The sequence below is a fragment of the Mytilus edulis genome, chromosome 4 (genome assembly GCF_963676685.1).
Source record: "Mytilus edulis chromosome 4, xbMytEdul2.2, whole genome shotgun sequence".
Classification (NCBI taxonomy): Eukaryota; Metazoa; Mollusca; class Bivalvia; order Mytilida; family Mytilidae; genus Mytilus; species Mytilus edulis.
In genome coordinates, this window is record NC_092347.1 from 98,394,105 (window position 1) to 98,408,481 (window position 14,377).

Here is a 14,377-nt window from a genome sequence, read left to right on the forward strand (position 1 = left end):
GAATTTGTTTTACTTTAGTTTTTATAAGCATGAGATGGATGATTATTGAATCAGTCCCCATTATTGTTTTTAATACCATTCCAAGTCCGTCCTACTAAGATATATGTCAAAAATGTCATTTTATTGTTGAACTATTATATTTTTAGTTATTCTGAAGTATTTTTTTTGTACATTACATATTATTTATTTTTAAAAATCATCAATTAAATTATTTGAAAATTTTATATTGTTGTTATTAGCCTACAGTTAAATATAGAAACACATCAGTGTGACATTTCAAGTAGTAACTTGAAATATACTTACTTCTTCTAGATTACTTGTTTGAAAATTTCCAACCACAATTACCATGATTTGTCTCCCTTTATCTGTATTAAAATAAAATGTGGTAAGAAATATCCATGTGGTATTCTGTGTTCTAGTATTTTAAATGGATGTTATGAGTTTAATCAGTATTTGATGGTAAGACACTGTGATCTATTATTTCCACGACAAAAAGGAATTATCTATTCTCCCAGGATATATTACAGAACAGAACCAGTTTGGTCGAGCCTGCAACTTTTGTTGCAGAAAGCTCGACATAGGGATAGTGATCCGGTGGCGGCTATAAATATATTTGGTATGTGCGTACCTTGCAAGGTCCTCATACCCGTCAGACAGTTTTCACTTGACCTCGACCTCATTTCATGGATCAGTGAACAAGGTTAAGTTTTGGTGGTCAAGTCCATATCTCAGATACTATAAGCAATAGGTCTAGTATATTCGGTGTATGGAAGGACTGCAATGTGTACATGTCTAACTGGCAGGTGTCATCTGACCTTGACCTCATTTTCATGGTTCAGTGGTTATAGTTAAGTTTTTGTGTTTTGGTCTGTTTTTCTTATACTATATGCAATAGGTCTACTATATTTGGTGTATGGAATGATTGTAAGGTGTGCATGTCTAGTTGACAGGTGTCATCTGACCTTGACCTCATTTTCATGGTTCAGTGGTCAAAGTTAAGTTTTTGAGTTTTGGTCTATTTTTCTAATACTTTATGCATTAGGTCAACTATATTTGGTGTATGGAAATATTTTATGATCTATATGTCTGTTATGCAGGTTTTATTTGACCTTGACCGCATTTTCACGGTCCATTGCTAAGTGTTAAGTGTTTGTGTTTTGGTCTGTTTTTCTTAATTTATAAGCAATAAGTCAACTATATTTGTTGTATTGAAGAATTGTTAGCTGTACATGTCTGCCTGGCATGGTTCATCTGACCTTGACTTCATTTTCATGGTTCATTGATCAATGTTTCGTTTTCTTGGTTAATGTTGAGTTTATGTGACAGTGTAATAAAGCTTTATATTTAGGTCAACATAATATCAATGATTAGTAAAGAAGGCGAGACATTTCAGCATGTGCACTCTTGTTAAAAAGTACTTCAATCTTTACTTAAATTCATATTATAACAGTCATAAGTGTGTTCTTTAGTTATATTAATATATTATTGCTTAATTCTCAACAGACCATCCAATTATCGACTCCTGTAAAAATTATGTTGTAAGTAAAGCTTATTAATGTATTGTCTTGCAAATGCAAATTAGTTAAATTTGGTAAGCGATGTCTTTTGATGGTAATTTGGATAAAAAAAGTGTAAAATTGCAATCAAAAACAACAACAATGTATTATGATTTGATACCTTTTAGATTAATACCTTGTAAGTGAAGCAAAACAGGATAAATTGGTTCTTCCTTTTTTGCATTGTTCAGTAAGAGTCTGATATCAAATCTGGAGATGTGGTTTTCATCATTAGATTTCAAAAGGTTGAGTTCAAGAAATGTTAACTTGAAAAATGTATATTGGAATCAGGCTAAGAGCCAGGTAAGATAATGGCATCTCTTTGTGTCAGTTGACTGTAAAGTCTGAAATCATAGGTTAAGACCAAAAGATGTTTACTATATAGTTAATATGGTGTTTGTCCAGGTCCACCAACCACCATGGAAGGATTGGTAAATATAGCATATACAGGTCGAACCACAGGCACTTGTCTCAGAATATTTTGTCCTATATACCTTATTATAACATTATAATATTAATGTTATATTTAAGAGGTATATAGGGAAAAAAATTCTGAGACAAGTACCTGTGGGTCAGACTATAGTTTTTGTCTTGTATGTTAAGAAAGAAAAAGACAGTGCAACGTGTAGTTGTTAATAGCTTTAAATATATGTTTTTTTTTGCATAAATTTTTCACTCGTTATAAGTACTATTGATAGAATAACAATATTTAGTATGTGAGATCCTTGCAAGGTCTACATGTCTGTCAGACAGGGTTCATTAGACGCTTAACTCATTCCATTGATCAGTGATCAAGGCCAAAGCCTATATACTAGTATTAGAAACTAATCAATATGGCAACTAAACTTAATGTGTGTAATGATTTTAAGATGTTTATGTCTTTTTGGCAGAGTTCATCTGACCATACCTCATTTTTGTCTCAGAGGCACCGGCTTGTATGAAGCTTTAAATTTCAGAAGGTAAAAGACCTGGATGCTTCATACCTTGTATACAGATACCTTGTTATGAAGTTTTATATTTCAGAAGGTAAAACACCTGGATGCTTCATACCTTGTATACAGATACCTTGTTATGAAGTTTATATTTCAGAAGGTAAAAGACCTGGATGCTTCATACCTTGTATACAGATACCTTGTTATGAAGTTTATATTTCAGGAGGTAGAAGATCAGGATGCTTCATACCTTGTATACAGATACCTTGTTATGAAGTTTTATATTTCAGAAGGTAGAAGATCTGGATGCTTCATACCTTGTATACAGATACCTTGTTATGAAGTTTTATATTTCAGAAGGTAGAAGATCTGGATGCTTCATACCTTGTATACAGATACCTTGTTATGAAGTTTTATATTTCAGAAGGTAAAACACCTGGATGCTTCATACCTTGTATACAGATACCTTGTTATGAAGTTTATATTTCAGGAGGTAGAAGATCTGGATGCTTCATACCTTGTATACAGATACCTTGTTATGAAGTTTTATATTTCAGAAGGTAGAAGATCTGGATGCTTCATACCTTGTATACAGATACCTTGTTATGAAGTTTTATATTTCAGAAGGTAAAAGACCTGGATGCTTCATACCTTGTATACAGATACCTTGTTATGAAGTTTTATATTTCAGAAGGTAAAAGACCTGGATGCTTCATACCTTGTATACAGATACCTTGTTATGAAGTTTTATATTTCAGAAGGTAAAAGACCTGGATGCTTCATACCTTGTATACAGATACCTTGTTATGAAGTTTATATTTCAGAAGGTAAAAGACCTGGATGCTTCATACCTTGTATACAGATACCTTGTTATGAAGTTTATATTTCAGAAGGTAAAAGACCTGGATGCTTCATACCTTGTATACAGATACCTTGTTATGAAGTTTATATTTCAGAAGGTAAAAGACCTGGATGCTTCATACCTTGTATACAGATACCTTGTTATGAAGTTTTATATTTCAGAAGGTAAAAGACCTGGATGCTTCATACCTTGTATACAGATACCTTGTTATGAAGTTTTATATTTCAGAAGGTAAAAGACCTGGATGCTTCATACCTTGTATACAGATACCTTGTTATGAAGTTTTATATTTCAGAAGGTAAAAGACCTGGATGCTTCATACCTTGTATACAGATACCTTGTTATGAAGTTTTATATTTCAGAAGGTAAAAGACCTGGATGCTTCATACCTTGTATACAGATACCTTGTTATGAAGTTTTATATTTCAGAAGGTAAAAGACCTGGATGCTTCATATCTTGTATACAAATACCTTGTTATGAAGTTTTATATTTCAGAAGGTAAAAGACCTGGATGCTTCATACCTTGTATACAGATACCTTGTTATGAAGTTTTATATTTCAGAAGGTAAAACACCTGGATGCTTCATACCTTGTATACAGATACCTTGTTATGAAGTTTTATATTTCAGAAGGTAAAACACCTGGATGCTTCATACCTTGTATACAGATACCTTGTTATGAAGTTTTATATTTCAGAAGGTAAAACACCTGGATGCTTCATACCTTGTATAGACCTGGATGCTTCATACCTTGTATACAGATACCTTGTTATGAAGTTTTATATTTCAGAAGGTAAAAGACCTGGATGCTTCATATCTTGTATACAGATACCTTGTTATGAAGTTTTATATTTCAGAAGGTAAAAGACCTGGATGCTTCATACCTTGTATACAGATACCTTGTTATGAAGTTTTATATTTCAGAAGGTAAAACACCTGGATGCTTCATACCTTGTATACAGATACCTTGTTATGAAGTTTTATATTTCAGAAGGTAAAAGACCTGGATGCTTCATACCTTGTATACAGATACCTTGTTATGAAGTTTTATATTTCAGAAGGTAAAAGACCTGGATGCTTCATACCTTGTATAGATACCTTGTTATGAAGTTTTATATTTCAGAAGGTAAAAGACCTGGATGCTTCCTACCTTGTATACAGATACCTTGTTATGAAGTTTTATATTTCAGAAGGTAGAAGATCTGGATGCTTCATACCTTGTATACAGATACCTTGTTATGAAGTTTTATATTTCAGAAGGTAGAAGACCTGGATGCTTCATACCTTGTATACAGATACCTTGTTATGAAGTTTTATATTTCAGAAGGTAGAAGATCTGGATGCTTCATACCTTGTATACAGATACCTTGTTATGAAGTTTTATATTTCAGAAGGTAGAAGACCTGGATGCTTCATACCTTGTATACAGATACCTTGTTATGAAGTTTTATATTTCAGAAGGTAGAAGACCTGGATGCTTCATACCTTGTATACAGATACCTTGTTATGAAGTTTTATATTTCAGAAGGTAGAAGATCTGGATGCTTCATACCTTGTATACTGAAAAACTAGTTTGGGTCATGTGAATTTCTTCCTTATTATGAGTAATAGGATAACTATATTTGGATTAGGAATTCTGTCTGTCAGGCAGAGTTCACCCAACCTCGATCTGATTTCTAAGGTCAGTGATAAAGGTTAAAGTTACATGAATAGTTCGATAAATCAACTATATGTGGTGTATGGAATGATTGATAACATATCAGTCTGGCAGGTTTCATTTGACATTGACCCCATTTTTATGGTTCATTGGTCAATGTTAAGTTTTTGTGTTTTGTTATGATTTTCATGTTCTAGAAGCAATAGGTCAACTATATATGGTGTATGGAATGATTGTAAGGTGTACATGTCTTTTAGGCAGTGATCATCTGACCTTGACCTCATTTTTATAGTATTAATGTTTTGTTCTGATTTTCAATTACTTTAAGCAATAGGTAAACTCTATTTGGTGTAAGAAATGATTGTAAGGTGAACATATCAGTCTGGCAGGTTTCATCTGACCTTGACCTAATTTTTATAGGATATTTTTCAATGTTAGCTTTTTGTGATTTAGGCAGCAACCATTTGATTTTCTGGGGGGTATGGTTTTTTTTTTCTGGACAAATTTTTTTTTTCGCCTGCAGCAAAAACAATCTATATTTTTCGCGACAAGTTGAAAACAATTTTTTTCCTTCAATTTTAGCATTACATATAGTGGCAGCTGAGGGTGAAACAAACAATTTTTTTTCTCAGAATCAAAAACAAATTATTTTTTTCTCCAAAAACTGGAAACAAACTTTTTTTTTTCCAAAAAAAAACATAGCCCCCCCCCCCCCCGAAAATCAAATGGTTGCTGCCTTATAGTTCTGATATTTGTTGCATGGAATGATTGCAAGGTTTACACACACAGGCACTCATGCGCGGATCCAGAGGGGGGGTTCCGGGGTTGGAACCCCCACTTTTTTTTGGCCGATCAATGCATTTGAATGGGAGTATATAGCTGGAACCCCCCCCCCCCCCCCCCCCCCCCCCCCCCCCCCTTTACTCTGGGTTGGGAACCTCCCCTTTTTAAAATGGCTGGATCCGCCCCTGGGCACTTGTCTCAGAAATTTGTTTTCATATATACCTTAATATAAGGCAGCAATATTATTTTATATTAATATATACCTTAACATACACAATATAATCAAGGGTAAACATATCTAGTGATCTAATCGTAAGAAAAAAGTCAGGTGCACCTTTTAAAATTCAGTCTGAGTCGACATTCAACAGGGGGAAAACAGGATATCTAGGATGAAAGTTGACAAAAAAGGCAGGACAGGAGTTTTGAGAAAAAAAAACCAGAATGAACATTTTAACAAAAAAAAAGGCGGGATAACCAAACGTAATAAAAATGCAGGACTAAATTGTGTGAAAAAATAAAGTCAGGACAAGACAACCTAAAAAAAATGCAGGACATCCCCCCCCCCCCCCCCCAAAAAAAAAACCACCAACAAAAACCTCCGGTAATTAATAATCCGACTTTTAAGATTGAGTAGAATCACTTGCCCTTCAGCATATGGTATCCACATTTATTTCAATTTTTATCTTAAATTGAAATCTCTACTTTACAAGAATGAATTAACTTATGAATATAAACAAAGACATAAAATAATGTTCCACTTTGCAAAATGAACACTATAACGGTAAACTCGATTTTCGTTTGAGATTATTTTTCAACAGGGTCGAAAGAGCTGCTGGTAAAAAAGGGCAACATGAACGGGAAGCATTGAAAAGAACAAGAGGGTAAACACACTATGGAAAATATTTGAACGAAAGATCAGAAGGTTCGAAGGAATCAAATACTTAAATTTAAGGTAAATGGTTTATTTAAATGTTTTATCGACTTTCATCTCGTACCTGAGGGCTTAAGACACTTGTTAACAACTAATAAACTGATAAAAGTATTAAACATTTAGTGAATTAATCAATAGGTATCTAGTCGTAAAATTCTCTCGTGGCAATCAACTGTAACGCTGCTAAGTGGATCAAAAGGTTGCATCAAAGCCCAATACACATAATGAGCCAAAACGGTGGGACGTGAAGGACATAGGAGTGTGGCAGTAATAAGTAGCCTAGAATTAACAGGAAATATAATACATTGTGAAGCTAAAAAGGTATGACATTTTGAAATTATATTTAAAATTCAAACAAAATTGTATTCAATGTTGCTTTGCATTGCAGCTTCTATTTTGCTATTAATTTACAAATAAATGAAAAACACTATCTAATTCGTGAACAATATTTAAAAAAAATCAACATTTAAAATTTATTTTTTACATTAACTGAGTCCTATAAAATATAAATTCATAGAATCTAAAATGTCAGATTTTATTTATTACTAAAAGACCTCTGAAAATGGTAGGAATTTTAAACATATCGGGAAAATATACCGTCTGAACCAACATACTTTAAATTATTTACTACATTTGACAAGGTTTATATAATAAATAATTAATTGCATGTATACATGCATTGTTATACTATTTGTCTATATACTATATGTACATTGTAAATACAGGATGTTGGATAGCAACCTCAGACATTTATAGCTTCCTTATTATAAACAGACATCCAAATTTTCTTTAAAAGTTATTTTTATGACAGAAAATAACTCATTTTATCTTGATTTTAATACACAAACTTTTAAAAACCATTTTTACAAATGCAATATCCTCTTTGTTCTAATAAAATTTCTTTTTGACCCAGACTGACACTAATAACAATTCTTAAGTACTCTCTTAATATTTTTTTTCATGCCATTTTTTTTTTCAAACAAGATACTTTTAATATGTCAGAATTATCCGTGTAGACTGAGAGGTGTTAAGTTTGGTTGGACTTTGGATTTAACAACATCGATGGTACCACCTGTTTTTCATCGCAAAACTAAAATGCTCCTGTTCTGTTTTCATTTGGGCAAATATTTTTAAGATTGGGAAGTTGAGTTGGACTTTATAGTAGTATTATTAATTTAGTTTGATATTTGAAAAATATAAATATTAGTTTTGGGTTTTGCTCATTGTTGAAGATGGTACAGTGACATACAACTGCTAACTTCTATGTCATTATGCCTCTGATGGAGATTTGTCCCATTGGCAATCCTACCATATCTTCTTATTTATAATGATATGAATTTCAGAACCTCTTGCCGCAGGCAATGTGAAATTATTCACATACAAATTGAAAAATGATTATTTGCTGTTTTGTAGTTTTGTTTATAGAGGAAACAGAGGTCATGGTGTTAATCTGTACTCCTGATCCAGACTGTATAAAGTTACACTCCAGCCTCAAATCTCCACAATCTTCCAATACAAAACTAAGATATTTATTTAACCAGTAAATAATGTAAAAGAATTGCCTAAAGTTATCAAAATAACTATAAAATGTCAACCATAACTTCAGTGTTGGAATGCTGGAGTTTCCATCATAAATATTATCTATTAGATATTCATTTGACACATAATGGTCAACTGTTTTTGTCACTGTCCAAAAGGTGGATTAATTAATTACATGTATGAAAATCTGACAACTTGTACTTGACATTTTGTTACATTTAAAACACCTAAAGAATACAATAGACAGTTTCATCAAATTTATTATTATTAAGTATGTAAAAATCAAATATATTAAGGCCCAATGCAATTATGCATGTTTTTTTCACTAACATTTTGATAAAAAATGATTTTATATAGGCATGTATGCGAAATAGTTTTATTTAGATTGATTGTTGGTGTTTTAACACCACTTTTAAGCACTGCTTTTGAGCAGCAAGTTTTTATTGGTGGAAGAAGCCTGAGTGCCCAGAGAACCATGACCTTCGATAGGAAAGCTGACAATCCTAGACAACTAAATTGGAGTTGAAAGCACCTACACGAGTGGGGTTCGAAATTACAACCTCAGTGTTAACTGGCTGGTGATTACAGCAGTAGTAAAGTTTTATTTAGAAAAAATATCTTATTTTCTCTATTTTAACTGTTCAGTGTGTTCTTAACCAAAAATTTCCATAAAATATGTTAGGGTAGGTCTTTCATGAAAACTAAGGCTACTGGTTTCAGAGGCAGGAAACATAACTAAATTTTATTTGGCCTAATGATGTGAATGTTTTAAAATAGATACCAAATTAGGGTTAAGACCTAAATTTCACAGATCACTTAACATAGAAAGTTGATAGTTTTAACATGGCATGGTGTCCTATGGATACATTTTCTTGTTGTTTAGATAATATAATTAGTATTCCAATGGACTTAAATGAGCATATCTAAGAAAATATAACTTGATACAACTTCATTAAATAGTCAAAATAAGTATCTAGAAAATTAATACTAGGAAATAATTGTTATTATTATCATGATTATCACAACTGAAAATGATCTATGTAAACGAAGAGAGAACATGTATGTAAAATATCCAGTATAAATGTCAGTGATCCATGTAAATTGTAATTAGACTAAAGTTATATCAGTGAAATCTTGTAATAGTATATACCTTATAAAACTTCCTCTTTTTCAGAGTTTTGAATGATTGACAGTTTTGGGAAGTATACTACGACTTTCCAGTATTCCCCCTCAAGCTGTCAACATGATCAATACATTACCAGTAGCATATGGGCCACAAATATAAACATGGAAACTTTAAAGGCATATTTGAACAGAATTAGATTTCCCAGTGTTTCATCATCAACATCTGTTGCCAAAGGGACAAAAAAGGAGAAATTATGTAGGAAAGGAAGCTTACAACATCATGGCTCGTCTAAAGCGTCGAAAAAAAATAAATATCAAAATCATGATCCCCTATCTTCTAGGGATTCGAATGGATTTACATCTATACATGGAATTAATAATATTGATTTTATAGACAATGAATACGAAATTCCTCAATGCACAATGGTGTCAACTTTGAAATTAGCACTGCAGAACTCTGTCGGAAAAAAATCTCCCCCTCCGATTAAACCGCCAAGGAGGGACAAAATTTTGGTTATTGATCTGGATGTGAAAAAAGGGGGAGAATTAGGTCTCTCAATAGATGCTGTCGATTTATTTTCAGTAGAAAATTATTTTTACGGGGAAAGTCCGACTCGGAAAAGGATATACAGTGATAGAGGTATAGATTCTATGAATGGATATGCCGATATCGTAGAAGTTTTACGGATAGTCAATATTAAAGAAGGTGGGATTGTTCATAAAGATGGGAGAATTCATGTCTATGATGAAATATTAGAATTGAATAGTCAGTCTCTTCAGAAAGAAACAGTTGGGAATGCTAGGTATGTATAAATACACATAGTATTCCTTACAAGGAAATGGTCACACCTCCACATAGTTATAAATATTTATCTTATGTAGGTTGAATAGACAAGAAAGATATTATCTTGGTACAATAGCTATCAGTTAAATAATCAGTATGACAGGAAATCTATACTGAAGAGGATACCTACCTACTATATGTAAAACAATTGGCTAATATTAAAAAAAAATATATGAACCATATATCATTTTTTTTCTATGGTCAAGTACCTTTGTTGTGATTTGCTGGTTGTTAAATCCTGAATCTAGAGGAAAGTTGATTACATAACATACAATACTAGAAGGTTTTAATAGAGGTATTTTTATGAAGAATATAAAGGTTAAAAAATATAGCCAAATGACAATATAAACAGTAATTTTTGATGCATGATAAAGAAAAAGAAAATGTACATTTTCTTTTTGATGATAAAAAAATCAACTGATTTTAACAAATCATCAGTGGCAGATCCAGAAATTTTGCTAAGGGTGGACTAACTGACTGCCTAAGAGGGGCCTACTCCATTTATGCTTCAGAGATTCCCTAAATAATCAACCAAAATTTCCAACAAAAAAAGGGGGGTGATTGTATCAGAAATTGTGAAATGTTCATGTTGAAGTAATTTATTTAACTGCATTTATATATTAAAAATTTTGCTATTCCTGAATTTAATTATTTAAAGTAAAAAGTGATAACAGCTGTTTTGAAGCACTTATGTTGAAACAGGAAACAGTCACTCAGAAACATTGCATTGTATACTTAAAATACCCACACATGCTGAAACTATTAGACTCTTATTGGCTGATTGATAGAAAACAAAGTGGTTTCCCAAAGTAGTTTGATTAGTACAAAACCCCAAAGAGAGCATACCTTTCTAATTAATCTCATCTTTATAAAAAAAAATCATTTAGTTTTTTAATCTCTAATTTTCTGAGAGAAATACATGCAGGAAAATGTAGACTTATAAGTCAGATTAAATTATACTCCAGGGAAATTCTTGCTAGTGATTAAAGGTATTCATTATAATGAATCAGACTTGTGTTATAGTAAAATTAATGATTAGTGAAAGTATTGATGATGAGGAGGATTTCACAGATGGAGTTTGAACAGATTGATTGATTAGTAAGATATTGTTGAGGGATTGAAAAAACATATAATCCTCGAGATATAATCATATAATGTTTTAATTTATGTTTATTGATGAGTTCCAATTGATATTTTATTGTGTGTTTTTATATGTTGTGATGTTATACTATTGTTTCAGAAAAAGGGAGAAGGTTTGGTACCATTAAAACGTTAAATCCCGCTGCAAATGTTTGCACCTGTCATGAAGTTAGGAATCTGATGTACAGTGGTTTATAGGTGTTTCTCGTTTCTGTTTTTTTTTTATATAGATTAGACCGTTGGTTTTCCCATTTGAATGGTTTTACACTAGTAATTTTGGGGCCCTTTATAGCTTGTTGTTCAGTGTGAGCCAAGGCTCCGTGTTGAAGACCGTACATTGACCTATAATTGTTTACTTTTATAAATTGTTATTTGGATGGAGAGTTGTCTCATTGGCACTCATACCACATCTTCTTATATCTAATCATAGTGTCATACTGATTTGCTCGATTTTTGCAGTCTAACTTGAAAACATATAATTATCTGTGACAACATTTCCATGATTCCTGTTTAAAGCATGAAGGTATGGATGGCATTGGCAGATGCAGGGGGTCTGTGGGTTGGAACCCCCTTTTTGGAAGATTATAATGCTTTTGAATCAGGACATATGGATGGCACCTCTCCTTTATCCCATGTTGGAACCCCCTTTTAAAAATGACCGGATCTGCCAATTGATTGGGTCCCTCAGTGTTGTATTCTTTAATTTATTCAGCCATTTTTCACTTATCTTTATATGTTTTTTCCATTATTATGTTCTGTATTATTTCAACACTCCCATCATTTTCTTGTTTTTTTATATTGTTTTTCCCCCCTTTATTCTGCCCTTTTTGCCCATTCGTCTCTTTATCAGACCCTCAAATATGGTTCTCTTTGTCTTGTAAGGTTTGTAACCTTTGAAATGTAGTTTCTTTCTTTTGCCTTTTTATAAGTGAAAAACAAAGATCAGTGAGTATTACTTCACTAAAAGATTTATTTTTTATAAGACACCTAAAGTTATAAGCTAGATTTGAAAAAGTCTGACATATATATATTGAGTTTGAAATAGTTATGTTTGCTCTGAATATACAGTTGTAAATAGATTCACAAGATTTCATTTAGGATGTAGCTGTATTAAAAACAAGTTTAATTTAAATGTTTGAAGGGTGTATTGTAATGAATGACAACATTGCTTGGTAGTTTTCCAGATCTATTACATTAAAACATTGTAAACATATTTTCAGTTACACCTGCCTGCAGCAAACGAGATAAAAATTCACTATGCAAAAAAGACAGTATTCAAATAAGACTAGTTAACCTTACGTTAAATAGCTTTACATTATATTTAGTCAATTGCAGGTAACAGTATCTTCACAAAACAGAAATACTGAATCTATAATATCACATAATATTTCAACTGAAAGGATATTGATTTTCAAAATTAAGGTATACAGAACTTATAATTACAATAATTTCCAGTACATGTATCATTAGATTTAATTTACTAGGTCATTCAAATGAAGGATCAATTATATGTTTAATAATTCAGTGTACTTTTAACCCACAATTATACTTTTAGCTGAATGATAAGTTATTGTAAGAGCCGACTTGATTTCATGAAATATAAGTTTCAAGTGGAAGAAATATTCTGTAATATTATGTCCACTTGAACAAATTACAGTATTTCTGTCTAATGGAATAATGGGTATACTGTGGATTCATTTATTTTCCGTTGGTACCAATTTTCGTAGATTGAGAAAACATTGCATTTCGGGAATACTTGATTTTGTGGTTTCACCAAAGTTTGCATACATTGTAACATTCTTGAAGAAATTTGGAATTTGTGGTAATTTAGAATTGGTGAAAATTTATATCAGACGAACAATTATGAGTCAACAGTAAAATTTTTGCTCCTACAGGAACAGATATTATGGCATTAATTATAACAAAATTTCCAGGGGAACTTCTGTAAGAAAGGGGTCCTGATCCCGAAATCCCATCCTGAAAAACATGAATTCCTGAGGTCCAGAAATTTAAAGAAATTGAAATCCTGACATCCCGAAATTGGAAAAAATACAACGTCCCGAGCTTAAAAACACATGATCCCGATGCCCCCCCCTCCTGTAAGGTAAAACAAATATATGTTGACAGATTAACATAGCTTTCTTCACTGATTATAATACTTTCAAGAAGCAATATAATATTATGGCCTCTTTGTCTAATCTAAGTCTCTGCTGGACTACAATAATAATCATTAAAATGACTTACATAGTTCAAAGGGCATTTAAGATGAGGATTTCCAATTTTGATAAACACAGATATCAAGCATTTTTTTCTCTTGGCAATAAGATAGATTTTTGATAGGGACTCATCTTTAAAATCAATTATTAGTACTTAACCAGTAGGAAACTGTTTATTTGTTCCATCTTCAAACTAATTTCCCAGTTTATATCTTTTAATTCATCCTGATATCTAAAAGCAATTTGCCAAAATATTTTTTGAGATTGAAGAAGAAAAAAAAACGCAGTTTACAATTAAAAGATATAATACTATACTTCCTGAAAGGATCAATTCATGAAGGTAGTTTTTATGAAAATTTTCGTAGGAAGTACTTTGAACAAACTACGTAAATTCCAAATTAGGATAAGACGAGTTGTTTAAAGTGACTACTTGTAGTATTATATCAAAATGTCTACATTATCGTCAGGAACATTAAATTTGCCTGAAATTGGATTATTTCTCTCAGATGAGGACTCTGAAGAATACAGGTAAGCACAGTTAATGTGCACATAGTAGGCTAATTTCTTTTTTGTGCTGTTGGGTTGCTGTCTTAAATACAGGTCAACCACATCTTCCTTCTTTGATAACTATTTTAAGTATAGAAACTTGTGAGAAATGAGGAGAAATAGATACAGGATGTTTTACATCGTACAGGAGACAGAATTTCAAGATACATGTATCTGGCTTTTGTCTTAATTCTATTTTTGAGTTACTTGAGGCAAGTAAGTGTTAGATTAAGACTGGGTGGGTCA

At 32.0% G+C, this 14,377-nt stretch overlaps 1 protein-coding gene across 9 annotated transcripts in view; it reads left to right on the forward strand.

The window, feature by feature from the left end:
- Positions 1-367: 367 nt before the first annotated feature.
- The window catches only part of LOC139521227 (PDZ domain-containing protein 2-like), a 56,057-nt gene continuing 42,047 nt past the window's right edge, over positions 368-14,377 (forward strand). For 3 of the 9 annotated variants that reach the window (XM_071314668.1, XM_071314669.1, XM_071314671.1), the window contains exons 1-2: positions 6,547-6,742; positions 9,435-10,188. In XM_071314668.1, coding sequence (XP_071170769.1) covers positions 9,443-10,188 — 746 coding nt within the window. In that variant the 5' untranslated portion in view covers positions 6,547-6,742; positions 9,435-9,442. Of the gene's footprint in view, positions 460-6,546; positions 6,743-6,804; positions 7,043-9,434; positions 10,189-13,827; positions 14,114-14,377 lie in introns of those variants that run through there. The other 6 variants (XM_071314672.1, XM_071314674.1, XM_071314670.1 and 3 more) reach the window with 6 other exon arrangements.